The 12,352-nt window shown below is 52.9% G+C and overlaps 1 protein-coding gene across 1 annotated transcript in view; it reads left to right on the forward strand.

The window, feature by feature from the left end:
• The window catches only part of Ptk7 (protein tyrosine kinase 7 (inactive)), a 67,790-nt gene that overhangs the window by 30,921 nt on the left and 24,517 nt on the right, over nt 1-12,352 (forward strand). The window contains exons 4-7 of the mRNA XM_032899693.1: nt 8,186-8,473; nt 8,914-9,016; nt 9,345-9,535; nt 9,629-9,779. Of these exons, the coding sequence (XP_032755584.1) occupies nt 8,186-8,473; nt 8,914-9,016; nt 9,345-9,535; nt 9,629-9,779 (733 nt within the window). The remainder of the gene's footprint in view (nt 1-8,185; nt 8,474-8,913; nt 9,017-9,344; nt 9,536-9,628; nt 9,780-12,352) is intronic.

The raw sequence follows: 12,352 nt of genomic DNA on the forward strand, positions 1-12,352 counted from the left end.
ACACTATACACCACATACACACACACTACACACATATACCACACGTACACACATGCTCACACACTACATACACACCACACACATACATACTACACACACACATACACCACACACACATGCATGGGCCCACACCACACACACACACACCTTCACACACACGTCATATCCTACACACAGATGCAAAAGTAAATACTGCTGACCAGTGTCGAGAGCTCCGTGGCTCAGAATAGCACAGCATCTTACAGAGCCTGCCAAGAGGCGGGCAGGCATTGCCCCCGAGTGGGACTCTTCCAGGGAGGAGCTGTTTTCTCTGTTCCGTTCACTATGGTGACTGACAGCTACATGTGACTCCTGTGTGTTTGGAATGTGGCGAGTAGACAGAGTCTAGGGAAGAGAATTTTTTTAACTGTTTCTTGTTCATTTTATTATTTTAAAAATTGATGTGGCGGTATGGTGTGGTGTGGTGTGGTGCGTGTGTGTATGTATATCATATTGGTGCCCAAAGGGTTCCAAGAGCTCCAGATCCCACTAGAGATGGCTGTGAGCTTCCTCATGTGGGTGCTGCCTCCTTAACCGTTGAGCTGTCTCTCCAACTCACTTGGATATCATCTCACATTAAGTTATATTTAAATAACCCCATGTAAGCTGGAGGCGGTGCAGAAATCTCTCCAAGGCTCCATCTTCCAAACGGGAAAGTCAGGCCCTTAGAGGAAAATCAAATTGGCTGTGTTAATGAGAGCAAATGTAGAACCCTATTTCAGGTGAGAGGGACATTCACACGACAGTTCTCAGCCCAACCAGGAGGTCAAAGGACCCTTCCACAGGGATCTCCTAAAACTACTGGAAAACATTCGCTTCATAACAGCAAAATTCCAGCTATGAAAGAGCAACAAAGACAATTTCATAGTTGGAGGTCACCACCATGTGAGGAACTGTAGTTTAGGGTCGTAGCATTGGGGAGGTTGAGGATCACTGCCACACATGCTCATGGGGTACTTTCCCTAGTGTCCTGGTCACCAGGAGGGGCTCAGAAGCATCATCTTGCAGACCTCCATGTAGGTGTGGCACTCGGCCTGGGTGGCATAGGAACGCAGTAGAGAATCTCACTTAGGACGCTGAGCCTAGGACAGGGAGGGTCACAGCGAAGATGACAGACCCCTCTCCACTGTGCTCCCAGCTGCCTCAGGCCCAGGGCACCTGCCGTGTGTGGAGACTCACAAGTAATCCCTCCAAGACCGGGCCTCACATTTCCCCAGCGAGAGCCTGTGCAGCTGCAGGCGGGGGTGGGGACAGCTCGGAGAGCGCGGCCTCCGAGTTCCCAGTGCTTCCCAGCATCCTTGGAGCTAAGTCATTCAGAGTTATGTCCTGGAGCCTGGGCAGTGGCAGTCAGCTAGGGTTATGTTCTAGTAGGACTCGAACCCAGATCTCCCTGTCCCATGTTTCTTCATGACCACCACTTCACTCTGAGTTGACAGCCACTGCTGCTTCCTTGGAGCCATGCACAGATGTGTGAGGGTCTCTACAGGCGGAGCACATCTGTCTGCCTCTACCCTGCCCAGAGAAGACAGGGAGGTGTCACACCCGTGGTGTAGCCAGCGGCTGTGGAGCACGTAAGCCTCAACTCTCCTTGGATCCATGTGGTGCTGGACACAACTCGGTTATCCTCAGACTTGTCGGTGCTGAAACTTAAGTGTGGTGTCCTTAGAGCAGGTGGGAAAGGAGAGCTCACCTCGAAGGCACAGATAAGAACCTGGGCTCGCTGGGAGGTGACCGGGCTCGCTGTTCATCCCTGCAGTTTATTCCCACAGTGGTAACGATGTATTCCTCAAACATTCCTTGGTAGGCCTGGAAAGGTGGCTCAGCAGTTAAAACCACTGGCTGGTGTTTCAAAGGACCCGGATAGATCCCAGCACCCTGACCAACTCGCCTGTAGTCCTGGCAGGCAAGAGAATTGGAAGTTCAAGGTCGTCGTCTGCCGTATAGCAGGCCAGCGTAGGCTGCATGAAACCCAGCCTCAAGAGAGAATGACAAAGAGGCCTGGAGAGGTAGCGGTTTAAACTGCTCACTGCTCTTCCAGAAGACCCAGGTTCAGTTCCCAGGACCCACAAGCCTCATGGCCATGTATAACTCAAAGTCCAGGGGATCTGATGCCCTCTTCTGGTCCCCAAGGTCACTTACACACACATGGCATGACATAAACAGACACAGACACATAAATAAAGTTTAAAGAGAAAAGAAGTAGACGTTCCCACATGGAGAGCCTTGTGCCGTCTTTCTATGGGACAGGAGCCCGGCTGCTCTCTTACCTGGAGCATTTGTGCTTCATGAGGTGAAGGCCACTTGTCCTGGCTTGTGCCTTAGTGTTGCTCCAGAGATGGCATGGAAACCTGGCACACTGTCACTCACTTCTGTTGCTCCTGCTCTGACAAGATCCACTCTGGTCTAGGTTCCAGGGGCCACCTGAAGTTGAAGATTTTCCTCGTAGGGACCTGGACCCTGGAGCTGGCAGTTTAGTCTTGAGCTCTGGTGTGCAAGAGGTAGCCAGGTGTGAGTGACTGGTGGCCCTAGGGTGTGAGGGAAGGTAGTACATCTCCTCTCGTGAGCATACACTACCGTAAAGATGCCCTCGTGGTACCGCAGAGCCTGTTGTACCTGGAAGGCTTGGGCGGGCAAGATACAGCTCAGTCGGTTGCTGCAACCCTTAGGGTTCCGGGGGCTTGGTCTGAAGAGTGGGATTTTACAAGAGGGAGAAGAAGGAATTAGATTAGTTACATTATGTAGGTTCCTACATAATGTCAGGGGGGTTCCCCCCATAGGTCAGGGGGTTAGCCCTTGAGAGATGGGCAGCAGAAGTAGATGCTTGCAGTGAATTAGCCAGAATCACTTAGAACCGGAGTGTGCAGTGAGAACTTCCTGTTGCTTGGCGCATGCGGGCACGGATAGTGTAATCTCAGCACTCGGAAGGCAGAGGCAGGAGGACCTCACACTCAAGGTAGCCTTGAGCTACCTTGTAAGACCCGGTTCGTAAAAAGCAAAGACTAAAGTCCTCTGGAGCACTCATTTACTCGCACACCCAGGAGGCTCAGGCAGACGGATCTCCATCAGCTCAAGGTCAGCCTGATCTACATAGCAAGCTCCAGGCTAGCCAAGGCTATACAGTGAGACCCCTTCTGAAAGTGTACCCTTGTGCACATGCCAAGGGTTGGGGAGTGATTCCATGGTAGAGCACTTGGCTTCGGCATGTGCAAGGCCTTGCGTTTGAACCCCAGTACCACAAAACAAAATCCCCCCCCCCAAAACCAAATTTTCTGCTGTGCCCTCCATATAGCGGCTGTGCTGACACGCATACGCAGACGCCCATGCACACGGACTGGAGCCCAGAGAGCAAACAGGAGGTTGGGTGTTAAATCAGGGCTGTGTATCAGGGGCAGTTGGGTGTTGGGCTTAGAGCTTTTTTTTAAGAGGCTGGGACTAGAGGGTACAGTCACGGTTAAGTGTCTGTGTAGTTGACTGTTAAGGGCTCAGAGAGTGCCCTTATGAGGTATTCGGAGCTCCGGCTACACTGGGGTCTCTATCTGGCAGGGAGAGATGGCTCTGCCTGCATCTGGATACCAAGGAGCTTCTTGGGCTGTTCGTGCCCTCAGGCAAAGCTCCTCCCTACCTGATCCCTTTCTGATGCTCCATGGTGGATGTGGACTTCACATATAAATCCTTATAGCCCCTGAACAGCCCGGATGGTAGCCTGGCGTCTTCATTGTCTAGCGAGGAGGAGGGTGCAGGGGGATACACCAAGCCGCCACCCCCAGATTATACCTGGGCAGGGTTACATGGTAGCAAGCAAGCTGCCATTTACTGAGTGGGTCACTGTGCCGCAGCTCCTTCCTCAAGGCCCAGTGAAGAGAGGCAGTGCTGTTTTGGGAGACCCAGAACCAATGAGTGAGTCCGGAGAAGGCCTTTCTCAAACCACAGACCTGAGGTCATCCCTCTAGTCAGAGATAAGGACAGGAAGTGAACGACCTTGACCTAGGTACCACCTTAGTCCCCAAAAGCAGCCTTTGTACAAAGCTAAGAGCTGCTGGGGTCTGACATCGCTGCCAGAGATTCTGGTTCCCCAAAACATTGATGGAGCAATGTTTACAGCAAGCCATGTAGGTTTACGGCCTGGGCACATTCCCACTGCCTTCTGAGCAAACGTGGGGGCCACTGAGCAGGGGCTCTGAGAAGCCTGGAGGCTCCTTTCTGCCGGCGTTGGAAACATCTAAGTCTACCCCAGCCAGGCACTAACCAGGACCTGCTGTGAGCTGACGTCAGGACAGAGGCCCCTGGGAGGCCCGGCTTTGATATTTCCCAGGCCATGTCATAGGAGTGCGGGATGGCGGGGGCTCTGAGTGGCCGTCTGGGAATGCTGCATCTCTGGCCACAGCTCTAGAGAAGCGTAGCCCTGGCCCCAGGAGGGGATGTGGAAAGCTGAGGGAGGGGAGGCTGAGCTGGTGACCCTGGGAGTTACACAGGCTCTTCTCAGACCTCTGTAGCAGGTAGTCCATGGGCCCTGTACCCCCAGAGCTATTCCTTTGTCCCACCCACCGTCTGCTGTTCTCTGAGCTGTGGTAGTGATTTCTCTTCTGTCTAAACTTTGGGCACATCCCTGAGCCTTGGCATGAGGAGAGTTGTCGAATGTTCTGAGAGTTTGAATCCTTGCACAAGGAAGAGAGTTCATGGGCTTAACCGTAGTTGCCTTTTTACCAAAGGTGAACTCTGGCCAAGGCATTTCACACACATAGCCGTGTCGTGGCTCACAAGGTCCTCCTGTGGGAAGAGCGTGGAGCATGGCAGCATCAGACTTGGATCTGTCTGAGGCCGAGCACACTGGAATACATCATTCAAAACAAAATAAACCTTTTTTTTTTTTTTTTTTTTTTTTTTTTTTGGTTCTTTTTTTTTTTTCGAATTAAATTAAAGATTTATTATTATATACAAGTACACTATAGCTGTCTTCAGACACACCAGAAGAGGGCATCGGATCTCATTACAGATGCTTGTGAGCCACCATGTGGTTGCTGGGATTTGAACTCAGGACCTCTGGAGGAGCAGTCAGTGCTCTAACCACTGAGCCATCTCTCCAGTCCAAAATAAACCTTTAAGAGGGAGGGGGAACCACATACATGCAATCAAGTTGCCACCCCTCCAAAAAAATCTCATGGGGTTTAACCAGTAAGATGGTTAAACAGGTGGCCCTTGCCATCCAGCCTGGTGGAACCCATGTGATGGAAGGAGAGAAGCAGCTCTAACAGATAAGCAATCTGCCCACACACACACACACACACACACACACACACACACACACACACACACACACACACACACACACACACACACACACCACACACACACACACACACACACACACACACACACACATACACAGACATACACATACACAGACATACACACATATACACATACACACATACCCATACATACACACACCCATACACACACACATACACACACATACCCACACACACACAGACACACACACATACACACACCATACACACACACACCACACACACACAGACACACACATATACACACACACACACACCCCAACACACACACACCCATTCACCTTGGAACCTATGGCCCAATTAGTGGAGTGGAGCACTTGTCACACAAGCATGGAGACCTGAGCTCAATCCCCAGAGCCCACAGAGGAATCCATGTGTGGCGGTGTGTGCTTAGAACCTAGCACCAGAGGGGCATAAGACAGAAGGTTCCCGTGGGGCTCAGACATCCTGGCCTACTTGATGAATTCCACATTGGCGAGAGACCCTGCTCAGAAAACCAAGGGGAAAGCTGCCGAGGGGTGGTACCTGAGGTCGACCTCTGGCTCCTTCATACATGTGCACATGTGTATGCATACACGCACACTCATGTATTTTAAGCAAGTTTACCGTCTTGTGTTCGACTATGTTCATACCATTCTGAGCAACAAGTTGGATACCCTGGCTACTACCCAAGGCAGATAGGTGTTGCCTCTGCTCTTCAGTGAACACTCTGGAGTTACGGGTTGAGGGTCCCAAGACTTTGGTGAACTGCATTTACAGATGACCGCCTACCACAGGAGGAGGTTGGCCAGTGTTCCTGATGCCAGGCCTGCCCTAGACATGAATTTTCTTCAGGGCAACCAGTGTTCTCTGAGCGTCTTTGTGAGCCTGGTATTGTCCGTGGGAGGCAATGTTAGCCACACTCCCTGGCTGTGAGGAAACCGACTCGCCCTTGTAGATCAGACGCTGCCAGGGCAGGGCTAGGAGAGCGTGAGGTGGAGAGAGCGTGAGGTGGGCGCTGGCCTCTGTAGGTAAGGGGCATGGTGTTGTCACATGTGAGTTGTCCGAGCTTTAGTAAATCCTTCATATTTCGGGGCCGGAGTTTACAGTTCTGTACCACAAAGGCTTTGTACCATGATGCCTAGCAGGGACAGGGCCACACCCCTGTGGGGTATTTAGAAATGGTAGGGAGTGTCTGGGTTGGCACAGTAACGGGGGTGCCTGAAGGCATGTTTGCTAACTGGCACAGTGGGTGGGATCACCCTGCCTGGTTGAGAGTTGTCTTGCACAGAGAACCAACAGGACCCCATTGGGAAGGAACAAGGGTGTTTTGGGACCCTTCCAGCTCCCAGAATGTTTTGTGTTGGGGGTTGGGGGCCTTGGGGAAGGTTGGGAGATGAACAGGTTCCAGAATGGCCCCTCATCTGTACCCAGCCCTGTTAGATCCTAGGACCCGTATTGACATTGACTCTGAGAAGACAAGACAGTCTCATGTCTGAAGAACCAGACCGCATCTCTAGTGTCCTTAGACAGTGCTGGCTGGGCTGTGGTTCCTCCCTAGTGATCTGGAAAGTAATGGGGGAAGAAGCTCTTGTTAGTGTCCCCCTCCTCCGAGCCCTGAGCCTGTGTCTCCCCTGAGCCTGCTTCTCCCCTGAGCCTGCTCCTCCCCTGAGCCTGCTTCTCCCTGGTGACTGGGAACACCTCTTCCATGTTCAAGCCCAGTGGTTCCGGGACTCTGGCAGGCACCCACATGGCAGGAACAATGCCCAGTGTGTTACTTCTGACACTGCTGTAACCATGCCTCCCGCGTGTCCAGCCCTGCCCTCCGCCTGCCCAGCCATCTGCTCTGCACAGGTGTTTGATTTTCCCTTGTTGCCCCTGGCCCTGGTTGCGAGGGTGGAGGCTCCTTGTTTGTAGTGGTTCCCCTAGTCGTGACTAAAGCTGAGTGACCGTGTGCAGGAAGGTCAACAGCTTTGCGTACAAATCTGTGACTTTGACTGCAGTTGGATTCTCAGAGAGATAGACCAGCCATGGGGGTGACCTTCAGATGTCTTGGCCGTAGCTTTTGTGTCTAGAGAATTTTGGCTTCTCCAGCGAAAGGGGAACGTCTCGGGGCTGCAGAGCGTCTGTGGATGGCCCTCAACGCCGTGCCTGCCGTCGTTGCTGGTTCTCTAGGGTTTTCTGGCTAAGTTGCCATTTTCCTGTGATGTTCTTCAGGTCAAGATTGAACTCTGTTCTGTGCCTTCACTCCAGGGTAGGCAGGGGAGGGTTCTGTTGCTTTTCTCCTCCCCTAGTCCCCAGCCTAGCATCAAGACTAGGATCTGGTCCTGTAGGTCTGGGGCCTTCTCTGTCGGATGCCATCAGCCTCCACCCAGCTCTCAGGGCACCCTTCCTCATATCCATTCTACATGCACTCACTCCATCCACTTGGCGTTTATGTGGCCACAGACACATCTTGGAACTCAAGAAGGCTCCTTGACCGGGGTGTGTGTGTGTGTGTGTGTGTGTGTGTGTGTGCGTGCGTGTGTGTGTGTGTGTGTTTTCAACTTTTAGCCTTGTTCTTTGTGCCTGTGTTTTTGTTTTTTAAGATTTATTTATTTATTATATATAAGTCGCTGTCGTCAGACACACCAGAAGAGGGCATCAGATACCGTTACAGATGGTTGTGAGCCACCATGTGGTGGCTGGGAATTGAACTCAGGACCTCTGGAAGAGCAGTTGGTGCTCTTAACCCCTGAGCCATCTCTCCAGCACCCGGACCTGTGTTTATTGTCCCGCTGTGTTCTTGGCTCCCCTCTGTGTTAGGACAGAGGCTTCAGCCCCTCCTGACCCTGCTCCTCCCACATCTGCATCCGCAGGTGCCCATTCTGCCATCGTCTTTATCAAGGAGCCGTCTTCCCAGGATGCACTTCAAGGGCGCCGGGCGCTGCTCCGCTGTGAGGTCCAGGCTCCGGACCCCGTGCACGTGTACTGGTTGCTCAATGGCGTGCCTGTCCAGGACACCGAGCGACGCTTCGCCCAAGGTAGCAGCCTGAGCTTTGCGGCTGTGGACCGGCTTCAGGATTCTGGTGCCTTCCAGTGTGTGGCTCGGGACAATGTCACTGGAGAGGAAGCCCGCAGTGCCAATGCCTCCTTCAACATCAAATGTGAGCGCCTGAGGAGGGAGGGTACTGTGCCTGGTGCATCCGTCAGCCTCAGCAACCGAGGCCAGGAAACCTTCTGCCTCGGTTTCCCCTTCCCTTTTCTTTGCTGTGGATCGGACCTAGGGTCCCTCCCATGCTGAGCGCGTACCATTACCACAGACAAAATGTATCGTTCGTTTTCCCCCAGCCTCCCCCACCACCTCAAGTCTCTGTTCCATTATCTGCTGGACGCTTTCATTGACGTCCTTGCTTGGCGTGCGTTCAGTTTGACCTGCCGGGGACAGGGCACGTGCTCTGTGTCTGTGCCCACGGCCTCGGCTGCAGCTTCACGGCGCTCACGCCGTGTGTAAGGCAGGCACACGCCTGGGGCCTCTGCGGTGCCCTCCTTCCCCTCCACATTCCCACCTTTGCTCTGCTCACTACAACTGTGGCCTCTGCTCCAGGGATCGAGGCGGGTCCTGTGGTTCTGAAGCATCCAGCCTCAGCAGCTGAGATCCAGCCGCAGACCCAGGTCACACTCCGATGTCACATTGATGGGCACCCTCGGTAAGGAGCCGTGGAGGGTGGGATGGGTAGGGATGTCACCCCCAAGTCCTAGAGTCTGTGGAGTCTGTGCAGATGGACTCTGCTTCATGCTGGAACCACTTCCTCCAGCCTCTAGTAGCTGGAGAAGGGGGAACGCTGCATGGGATGACCCCAGACTCTTGGAACCGAGCGATCTGGATCTGCTTGCTTTAACCCTGAACTAATATTTGTCCTTATTCAGACTGTTTTCCCTTCCCAGGCCCCGCTCCTCCACTTGTAAACTGGAGTACCCAGTTAGATGTCTGATTCGGTACCCCTTTTCCCTGTTTATGACCCCCATTCCCTACAGGCCTACCTACCAGTGGTTCCGAGACGGGACCCCCCTCTCTGATGATCAGAGCACCCACACAGTCAGCAGCAAGGAGAGGAACCTGACCCTACGACCTGCCAGTCCTGAACATAGTGGCCTCTACTCCTGCTGTGCCCACAATGCCTTTGGCCAGGCCTGCAGCAGCCAAAACTTCACCTTGAGTATTGCAGGTGGGCCTGTGGGGGGACCGAGGAGGGGAGGCAGAGCGAGGAGGAGCTCACTGCCCTGCCTGCTCACCTCCTCCACCCTTCCCCTTGCCACAGATGAGAGCTTTGCCAGGGTGCTGCTGGCACCTCGGGACGTCGTTGTGGCAAGGAATGAGGAGGCCATGTTCCATTGCCAGTTTTCAGCTCAGCCGCCCCCGAGCCTGCAGTGGGTCTTTGAGGATGAGACTCCCATCACGAACCGAAGCCGGTAAGGCGTCTGTGGGTACTTCACAAATGGTCGGGAACTTGTATTTCTTCAAGTTTTCAGCAGATGGCAGCAAGATGTCCTAGTGGCACTGAAAGAGTCCTCACGAAGGGAAGACAGACTCTGGGAAACGCCTTCCGTGATTCCCATACGGACGCTCCATGGTTGCACTTTGATTCCCTTCTCTTCCTGCCTGCATGGGTCATCTGGGATGGGAGAGCAGAGACCCAGGCCTGGGTGCTGCCCAAGGGTTGCCAGAGAGGCGGAGTCAGCACAGCCTGCCGTGTATACTGGGCCAGCTCCCCCATTCCTCACGGCCCCTGCCTGGCACCCTGTGGTGTTCAGTGATTTGTTGGAGAATATTGACAGGCTAAATCCATGTATGGACTCATCCAGCAGGATGTTTTAGAGGAAATTGGAAATAAAGTGAGGAGCAGAATTGTATAAAAGGCTAAGGAAGCTCAGAACACCAGAGAGAAGGCAGGCGGGGGCTGGGGGCTGTGCGGTCACAGTCTACATAGATACAGATACAAGACAGTGCAGGCACGCGTGCACCAGTTCATTTGCCTGATGTAATTGTCCAAGGCTCCTCGCCTTAGTCGGCAAACCTAGGCCTGGTCTTGGGAGCTTCTGGTCTCCGTACAACATAATCTAGGCCTAGGATGTTTTCAGCTCCTGTTCAAGCTGACTGATTCAATCTGGCTTCTCTGGGCTTCTCCTGATTGCTCTGCGTGGCCTCAGACAAACTCTGGCAATCTGTTCTGCTCCTTCTCATTCTCTGGTTAGCTCCGTCTCTATCTTGTTTTCTCTTCATCTTGTGCCTGTAAAACTCTCCAGGTAAACCTGCCTCCTTCCCTTGTCTTGGCTCTCCTCACTGCTCTCTTCAGAGGCTTCCCCTTCTCTCACGAGCGCTAGGCAGATCCTATTCTGTCAGATCTTTCTCTGGTTTCATCACTTTGTCTGCCACTCTAACATGGGTGCTTCCTTCTACAAACTAACTTTTCCTTCATTGTTTGGGATTAAAGGTGTGCTTGCCCAGACTCTAGGAGAGGAAAGACACTTGGCTGTGGTCCCTGGGGGTGTGGTTCCCTAGGTCAGGGGCTTTGGTCCTAAGAACATTGTCAGGCCATCTCATGGGGCTGGGGATCCTACGGAAGGGTGGTCCCAATTCCCTGCGTCGTACATCTTCCTTTCTCTCACTCACACTGCACGTTGCCTCACCCTCCTTCCCCAAGACTGAGTTTCTTGCAGTTGGAAAAGACGCCTACAAACTGAGCGTGACGACTCATGCCCATAATCCCAGCATTCAAGAAGATGAGGCAGGAAGATGTGAAATTTGAGGCCAGGGTCTTAGTGGGTAAAGTGATCGCTGGGTGTCTCAGTTTTGGGTTTTATTGCTGTGAAGAGACAACTCTTATAGAGAAAAATATTTAATCGGGGCTGGCTTACAGTTGCAGAGGTGTGGTAGCGGCGTGCAGCCGGACATGGTGCTGAAGGAGACGAGAGTTCGACATCTTGTTTCACCAGCAACAGACGGAGACTGTGTGCCACCCTGGGCAGAGCTTGGGCATAGGAGACCTCAGAGTCTCGCCCCACAGTGTACGCTGCCTCCAACAAGGCCACGCCTCCTTACAGTGCCATTATTCATGGAGCAAACATTCACAAACATGAGTTCATGAGGGCCAAAACCGTGAGCATGGAGACCTGTGTTCAGATCCCCAGGGTCTGTGTAAGAACGCTAGGTGTGGCAATACACGACTGTAACCCGGTGCTGAGGGTCAGAGACTGGGATCTCGGGGCTTGCCAGCCAGTCGAGCTGAAATGATAAGCCTCAGGTACAGTGAGAGACCCTGTAGGGTGAAGTGGTGAGACACCTGACATTAACCTTTGACCTACATGCACATGTGTGCACATGGGTGAACACACACACACACACACCATGCCATACTCTCACATGTACCCACATCACAACACGCACGCCACAGACACAAATTGAGGCCATCCTGGAGAGATAGCCTAGTGGTTAAGAACACTGGCTGTTCCTCCAGGGGAACTGGGTTTGATTTTCCGCCCACAGCGACCTGTAACTCCAGTTTCTAGGGATCTGATGCCCTCTTCTGGCCTCCAAGAATCAGGCATGAATATGGGCCACATAAGCAAAATACTGGTGCACATTAAAAAAAGAGCCAGGCTGTGGTGGTGCACAGCTGTAATCCCAGTACTCGGGAGGCAGGCAGATCTCTGAGTTCAAGGCCAGCCTGGTCTACAGAGTGAGTTCCAGAACAGCCAGGGTGACACAGAGAAACCCTGTCTTGAAAAACCAAAAGAAAAAGGAGAAGGGAAGGAAGGAGGCTGCGGAAGGTGATAGTGCGTCCCCTTTATCCCAGAGTTCAGGAGGCAGAGGCAGGGGATTTCATGACTTCTAAGCCAGCCTATTTTACATAGAGAAGTACAGGCCAGCCGGACAGGCAGGTCAGTTACTAAGACCACTCTACTGCTCTTGCAGAGCCACCTGCATTTGGTTCTGAGCACCTACATGGCTGCCCACACTGTCTGTGATTCCAGTTCCAGAGTAT

The sequence above is a fragment of the Rattus rattus genome, chromosome 4 (genome assembly GCF_011064425.1).
Source record: "Rattus rattus isolate New Zealand chromosome 4, Rrattus_CSIRO_v1, whole genome shotgun sequence".
NCBI lineage: Eukaryota > Metazoa > Chordata > Mammalia > Rodentia > Muridae > Rattus > Rattus rattus.